The sequence below is a fragment of the Labrus bergylta genome, chromosome 7 (assembly GCF_963930695.1).
Source record: "Labrus bergylta chromosome 7, fLabBer1.1, whole genome shotgun sequence".
Taxonomy (NCBI): domain Eukaryota; kingdom Metazoa; phylum Chordata; class Actinopteri; order Labriformes; family Labridae; genus Labrus; species Labrus bergylta.
This window is the reverse complement of record NC_089201.1, coordinates 33,525,195-33,533,107: the sequence shown is the minus strand read 5'-3', so window position 1 is coordinate 33,533,107 and position 7,913 is coordinate 33,525,195. Positions and strand designations below refer to the sequence as shown.

Genomic DNA, 7,913 nt, shown 5'->3' with positions numbered 1-7,913 from the left:
GCGCCCATGCTGATAGCCCGGTGAGCATTTGTCTCCTAAACACCGGTGTTATGTTTCTCACATTGTGACAAACTGAGGCCTCGTGTCCAGCCGGCGTTTGAGAGTCTTCGTCCAATAGCGAGGAGAGAGCGTTTGCAGAGAAGAAGCGCGGCGCCCAGAGCTCCTCTTGGGCTGCTCGGAGCGCTTTGAGTTAAACATCTTTCCACTTTCAGAACAGCTCTGTTGTCTTTTCAGGATCGTGCCCTGTAACCACATCGTCCTCGCTCCGTGTGAGCGTCCTCTGTTTGACGCTCTTAGAGAAGGAAAAACCATCTCAAATAGAAAACATACAAGAAAAAGCAACAGAGCCGTGTCGGCCATACAGCAGCTTTTCTTAAGGGTGTTCTGAAGCTCCTCCTCCTCCCCCCCCCCCCCCCCCCCCCGGCCTGCAAATTCATCTAGAGACAAGAATAATAATAATCACAATAATAACTATAATAATAATTATAATAATTATTATTATAGTTATTATAACAATTATTATAATAATAACTACAATAATAATTATAATAATAATAATAATTATAATAATAACTATAAAAATAATTATAATTATAATAATAACTATAATAATAATTATAATAATACTGAGCTAATGATGAAAGAAAAAAACATTCACACACAACAATTAAAAAAACAAACAAACATGATCATGGTAACACTTTGATAAATTAATCAAATTAGGATTCTACTTGATCCCCCGTCATGGGGATATAATCTAGATATATCCTTTCACATTATACATGATTTTCTCAGGTGTACAATACGATAGAAACTGTGACCACCACTGCCTGATTGGGGGAGGGGTTTCAGATTTCCAGTGGCATAACATCATAATAATGATATAATTATAATATAATAATTATCAGCTGTTTTAAAGTGAGTATAATAAGAATCAAACGGGTGTGTTTGCTCCTCCAGGTTCGGCCACGGCTCCGCTGAGCTGGAGAACAGTCTCTATGTTGTCGGAGGTCACACGGCCATCGCTGGAGTGTTTCCCGCCTCTCCATCGGTCTCTCTGAAGCAGGTCAACGTCATGTCTCTAAATGTTCAAACAGAAAGCATGTGATGGTCTCCGTCTGACTCCGGTGTGATGTTGTGCAGGTGGAGCGCTACGACCCTCTGAGTAATAAATGGACCATGATGGCTCCTCTCAGAGACGGAGTCAGCAACGCAGCCGTGGTCAGCGCCAAGCTCAAGCTGTTTGTCTTCGGAGGGTCCACCATCCACAGAGACAAGGCCTCCAAGGTGACAGATCCTGTCTGTGATGTCATCAAACATCTTTTTCATGACAAATACTTTCAATGTGTTTCTTGTGTTGTTCTTCACGACAGAGGATTAGGGCCACGTAAATGTAAAAAACATTTAATTTTGTGATTGAAGTCGTAAATTTACGAGATTAAAGTCGTAGATTAACGAGATTAAAGTCGTAGATTTACGAGATTAAAGTCGTAGATTAACGAGATTAAAGTCGTAGATTTACGAGATTAAAGTCGTAGATTTACGAGAATAAAGTCGTAGATTAACGAGATTAAAGTCGTAGATTTACGAGATTAAAGTCGTAGATTAACGAGATTAAAGTCGTAGATTTACGAGATTAAAGTCGTAGATTTACGAGAATAAAGTCGTAGATTTACAAATGTAATCTCTTAATTAACGAGACCAGCCTGCGCGAAAATGATGAAAGTGGAACTCTTAAAGTCTTTAAAGAATAAAAGAATAAAGTCGAGATTATTCTCGTAAATTTACGAGTTTAATCTCGAAATTTAAAAAAAAAATTAAAATGTAACATGGCCCTAATCCTCCGTCGAAGTTCTTCTGCAGAATGTGATGAAGATATTCGTCTTCATTCAGCCTCGCTTATTGACAAACATCTAAAAACCTTTTGATTCTTGAGATTTGAGTTTGACGTCCCATTGAACCTTGTAGTGTTCGTCCCGTCACAGCCTGACTCCGCCTCTCACCTGAGTCACCTGCTCTGTCCTCCATCAGGTGCAGTGTTACGACCCCGTGGGGAACCGCTGGCACATAGCGGCTGAATGTCCTCAGCCGTGGCGGTACACGGCAGCGGCTGTCTTAGGGAGCCAGATCTTCATCATGGGGGGCGACACCGAGTTCACCGCCGCCTCCGCTTATCGCTTCGACTGTGAGACCAATCAGTGGACTCGAGTGGGTGACATGACGTCCAAACGGATGAGCTGCCACGCCGTGGCGTCGGGGAATAAGCTGTACGTGGTGGGCGGGTACTTTGGGACGCAGCGGTGTAAAACTTTAGACTGTTACGACCCGACGTCAGACAGCTGGAACTCCATCACCACCGTGCCTTACTCTCTGATCCCCACTGCCTTCGTCAGCACCTGGAAACACCTGCCGGCCTGAGGGGGAGGAGCCAAACACCAGGTAAAGTGTGAGGGATTAACTCATGAGGGTTTCAGGCTCAAGTCAAAATCATTTAAAGTCTTTATATGTGATTTTTTGATCCAGCAGATGTCGCCCTTGAGCTCCAGCATGAAACCAAAACAACTTGTGCTGCATTGTTGTGTTAGCATGCTAATGCTAGCGATCTTTATTATGCTGGTATCTTCACACTGCATGTAAATTTACCTGAAATGAGCGTGATCTAGAAACACAGTTAAGCAGTGAGTACAGTATGTTATTCTTCTTTTCTCTAGTCCCTCAATTAAACAACTTTTATACACGAGGGGAGGAGTCAGCCGGCCGTCCTGGCGATGTAAACAAAGTGAAGATAGGACTCTGAAAACTCTGAAAACATCACAGACAGTGGGACTCGGGTGTTACACCCATTGTAGACAGTCATGACTCACAGAGTTATTTTCAGAGGAGATACTTGATTTATATATTTAAGTGTGAAAAATCACATAGAAAGACTTTAAGACAGGACAAACCTTCAAAATAAAAGCCTAACAACTTTTATTTTGAAATGAGAAATAATGTTATTTCAAATATGCAATAAAAATGTGATTTTAGGGTTTATATTAATCATGTTAAGACGTAGAGTCTCCCGCTGTGACGGACGCTTCAGGACCAAGCAGCTGCATCTAAATATCCCCCCCCGCCCCCCCCCCCGCCCATCCTTCTGTCTCCTGTGGGTATAAGGACCCTCGTCAGCGATGCTCAGCTGCTTTAGAACGATCATTGACTTCCTCTCCCCCGAGTCTGCACTCAGACTGCTGTGTGTGTTTGTCAGTTTTTAACATCATTATTTATTTATTGTCAAAACAGGAAATGAGGCAAAGGCTTAAGAAGTCATAAAAAGGGATTCCTGTGGTGATTGATTTAAACATCAGGAGTGACAGAGGGATCTTTATAAACCTGACTGAGCTATAGGGGCAGACACACGTTAGCTCAGGGCCAATCAATGGACTGCAGTGTCTAGCTCCGCCCTCTAGTGTCAGATTGGTACGCTCTTAAACATTTTTCAAAGCAAACTGAAGACCTACCTTTACAGCTTTTAACTGAATCTCATTTCATCTTGTTTTATTATTTATTTTATTTTCCTCATTTAGAATAAGTGATAGCATTTCCTCACTACCTGTTCTTAGTTATTTTGACCTTAGTTTTTGGATTGTGGGGTCGGGGTGGGGGAGGGGGTCATGTTGTTGATGTAAAGCACTTTGGGATACATTTGTTGTATGAAAAGTGCTTTATAAATAAAGTTTGATTGATTGATAGTTAAAGGACGGTACAGATTATTTTATTATTATTATTTTTACTGCTCCCATACAGAAGTGAACGGGCAGCGGAGCGTTCTCTGGTAAACGTCCAATAAGAAGTTTGTGTGTGTGTGTGTGTCTGTGTGTGTGTGTGTGTCTGTGTGTGTGTGTGTGTGTGTGTCTGTGTGTCTGTGTGTCTGTGTGTGTGTGTGTGTGTGTGTGTGTGTGTGTGTGTGTGTGTGTGTGTGTGTGTGTGTGTGTGTGTGTGTGTGTGTGTGTGTGTGTGTGTGTGTGTGTGTGTGTGTGTGTGTGTGTGTGTGTGTGTGTGTCTGTGTGTGTGTGTGTCTGTGTGTGTGTGTGTGTGTGTGTGTGTGTGTGTGTGTGTGTGTGTGTGTGTGTGTGTGTGTGTGTCTGTGTGTGTGTGTGTGTGTGTGTGTGTCTGTCTGTGTGTGTGTGTGTGTGTGTGTGTGTGTCTGTGTGTGTGTGTGTGTCTGTGTGTGTGTGTGTGTCTGTCAGGATTAGTAGAATAATGTCTGAGGAGAAGATTCCCCCCCCCCCCCCCCCCCCCCCCGTACCGAGTTGTGGCTGCTTTACACAAACATGTCAGAGGCGCTCTGATTGGACAGCAACATGCTGACGTGATGATGTGTGTCTCGTCTCGTCCTCAGGTGTGGAGGAGGATCTCTGAGAGTCCAGCAGGACCAACAGGAGACTCTGGATCAGTCCTGAACTACAGCTTCATAATGTGTTTCAATAATGTCTTATCAATCCTGAAAATAACCAGACGTGTCAGGATCAGTCTGCAGAGGGCGCTAAACGACTTGTTCACTCAAAGGTTGCCGATATGAAACCGAGATTTTCACCAGACGGCTTCAAGCCTCTTACATAGACTCTCTTCTCCCAGACCTGGAGAGCCCCCCCCCCCCCCCCCCCCGTGGCGTGCAGACAGTCCATGGTCGTGCAGCGATGTGACTTAAACTGACTTAAACTACCTTAACTTGACTTTTTCTTTCTTAGTGACTGAACTGGATCCAGCAGAGGTCTACATGTCTCTTTTGATACCACACATTTGAAACAATGCGACCTCTTCTTATTTTAAAGATGGACGGCATCAAAAAGAACTGAAACTTCAAAAAACAGCTGCTTCTGTTTCATCAGCCAAGACAGGTGTGAGGAGAGGAACCCACCAAAACATCTCAGACAAACTCCTGCACACCTGTCTGAAGCGCAGTGTGCGAGAGATTCTCTGCAACAAATGACCCAGCAGACGAAGGGTTAATGGACTTCTCTTCTGGCTGCCTCGGTGACAAACACTTTTTAATGTTATTAGATTTGTACTTGAATCATATGGAGGCATCATGATGTCACCAGTCTCATGTTGAGACTCTTGTGTGTGTGTTTGTGGTACAAACAACACAACTCACTTCTTCTTTTTGCCTTTTTGCAGTGAAAGTGTAAAGAGACCTCTGGTAAGCTTTAAGCTTTAGTTCTTTGAACCCTCAGGCATCAGTTTGATTCACGACCCTCTGAAGTCACTAAGGACAAAAATGTCCACTTCCAAAAAACTGATCTAAAAATAGAACAGATTGATATTTTTTTCTACTTTTTTCTGCATGAATCTCTTAAACAACTCCAGCCCTGCTCAAACATTAAATCATTTTTAGGAATTTAACCCTTTAAATGCCAGTTTGATTATTTGATGTCACTGTTGTTATTTAAGAAAAAAACACAAAAATGAGTTATTTTCCATAAAACAAATATTTGGTGGCTGGGGGATTTTTTTTAAATCAGTCTTGGATATGTCAAAGATTATCCAAAACATTAACTTTGAAGCATTGTTAGTTTTTGTTTAGCATCAGATTTAAAATGTAGTCCCCTGTTTGGACATTGGAGGGCGAAAATGTCCAATTTACAAAAACTGCTATAAAAATAGAACAGATTGATGTTTTTTTCTACTTTTTGTTTGCATAAATCTCTTAAAACAACTTCAGCCCTGCTCAAAACTGTCAAATATTGAATAAGTATCAGGAATTTAACCCTTTAAATGCCAGTTTGATTACATGATTATGGCATTTAAAGGGTTAAATTCCTAAAAATTGAATGTTTGGTAGTTTTGAGCAGGGCTAAAGTTGTTTAAGAGATTTATGCAGAATAAAGTAGAAAGAAATATCAATCTGTTCTATTTTTATATCAGTTTTTTGGAAGTGGACATTTTTGTCCTGAGTGACTTCAGAGGGTAGTAAACATGTTTCAGTGTTCTATTGATCTATTAAAAATATATAAAATGTGCATTCCAAAACGTGTCAAGAGAGAAAATTTCTTACAAAACATGTGTTCCATATGTACTAACAGACAAAATGATGACCAGATGAAGAGGAAACATTTGACCAAATGGACGAAAATGTCCATAATGAGTCATGAGGGTTAAAGAGCATTGAGCAGCGTCTGTGTGACCGCTTCACTTACAGAAAAACTTTGATGTTATTAGGACGTTAAGAAGCACAGCCTGCTGCACAGCGTGTCCTGCAGAGACTTCACTAAACTCAAACAGACTTTTCTACACTATGCACTTTTATACTCTGCATCCACTAATAGAGGAGTGTTCCTGCATGCTGACGCTCCATCAGCTGTTACACTGATCAATAACAGGCACTACATTCATGTTTCTGCAGGACGCGGGGCTCACACGCTGTGATGTCACAGTTCAGTGTTTGCTGGTGTTTGTAGTCTTTTGCACTCATCCACTTATTCTCAGAGAGAAGTCACACGTCTCACATGGATCCAGATGTGTTTAGATACTCTGCAGCTGCTCTGTTTAAAGACGTGTTTAGATAGCAGCTGCTCTGTTTAAAGACGTGTTTGGATAGCAGCTGCTCTGTTTAGATAGCAGCTGCTCTGTTTAAAGACGTGTTCAGATAGCAGCTGCTCTGTTTAAAGACGTGTTTGGATAGCAGCTGCTCTGTTTAAAGACGTGTTTAGATAGCAGCTGCTCTGTTTAAAGACGTGTTTAGATAGCAGCTGCTCTGTTTAAAGACGTGTTTGGATAGCAGCTGCTCTGTTTAAAGACGTGTTCAGATAGCAGCTGCTCTGTTTAAAGACGTGTTCAGATAGCAGCTGCTCTGTTTAAAGACGTGTTTGGATAGCAGCTGCTCTGTTTAAAGACGTGTTCAGATAGCAGCTGCTCTGTTTAAAGACGTGTTCAGATAGCAGCTGCTCTGTTTAAAGACGTGTTCAGATAGCAGCTGCTCTGTTTAAAGACGTGTTCAGATAGCAGCTGCTCTGTTTAAAGACGTGTTTAGATAGCAGCTGCTCTGTTTTAAAGACGTGTTTAGATAGCAGCTGCTCTGTTTAAAGACGTGTTTGGATAGCAGCTGCTCTGTTTAAAGATGTGTTTAGATAGCAACTGCTCTGTTTAGATAGCAGCTGCTCTGTTTAGATAGCAGCTGCTCTGTTTAAAGATGTGTTCGGATAGCAGCTGCTCTGTTTAAAGACGTGTTTAGATAGCAGCTGCTCTGTTTAGATAGCAGCTGCTCTGTTTAAAGATGTGTTCGGATAGCAGCTGCTCTGTTTAAAGACGTGTTCAGATAGCAGCTGCTCTGTTTAAAGACGTGTTTAGATAGCAGCTGCTCTGTTTAAAGATGTGTTTAGATAGCAGCTGCTCTGTTTAAAGACGTGTTTAGATAGCAGCTGCTCTGTTTAAAGACGTGTTCAGATAGCAACTGCTCTGTTTAAAGACGTGTTCAAATAGCAGCTGCTCTGTTTAAAGACGTGTTCAGATAGCAGCTGCTCTGTTTAAAGACGTGTTCAGATAGCAGCTGCTCTGTTTAAAGACGTGTTCAGATAGCAGCTGCTCTGTTTAAAGACGTGTTCAGATAGCAGCTGCTCTGTTTAAAGACGTGTTTAGATAGCAGCTGCTCTGTTTAAAGACGTGTTTAGATAGCAGCTGCTAAAGACGTGTTTAGATAGTAGCTGCTCTGTTTAGATAGTAGCTGCTCTGTTTAAAGACGTGTTCAGATAGCAGCTGCTCTGTTTAAAGACGTGTTTAGATAGCAGCTGCTCTGTTTAAAGACGTGTTCGGATAGCAGCTGCTCTGTTTAAAGACGTGTTTAGATAGCAGCTGCTCTGTTTAGATAGCAGCTGCTCTGTTTAAAGACGTGTTTAGATAGCAGCTGCTCTGTTTAGATAGCAGCTGCTCTTTTT

General features: G+C 41.8%; 1 protein-coding gene across 2 annotated transcripts in view; it reads left to right on the top strand.

The window, feature by feature from the left end:
- enc2 (ectodermal-neural cortex 2) overlaps positions 1–6,954 on the top strand; it is a 30,115-nt gene extending 23,161 nt beyond the window's left edge. The window contains exons 8-12 of one of the 2 annotated variants that reach the window (XM_065957459.1): positions 1–20; positions 961–1,066; positions 1,144–1,287; positions 2,032–2,439; positions 4,382–6,954. The exon at positions 1–20 is cut by the window's left edge and continues 177 nt beyond it. In XM_065957459.1, coding sequence (XP_065813531.1) covers positions 1–20; positions 961–1,066; positions 1,144–1,287; positions 2,032–2,418 — 657 coding nt within the window. In that variant the 3' untranslated portion in view covers positions 2,419–2,439; positions 4,382–6,954. Of the gene's footprint in view, positions 21–960; positions 1,067–1,143; positions 1,288–2,031; positions 2,440–3,786; positions 3,828–4,381 lie in introns of those variants that run through there. The other variant, XM_065957460.1, reaches the window with a different exon arrangement.
- The last annotated feature ends 959 nt before the right edge of the window (positions 6,955–7,913 follow it).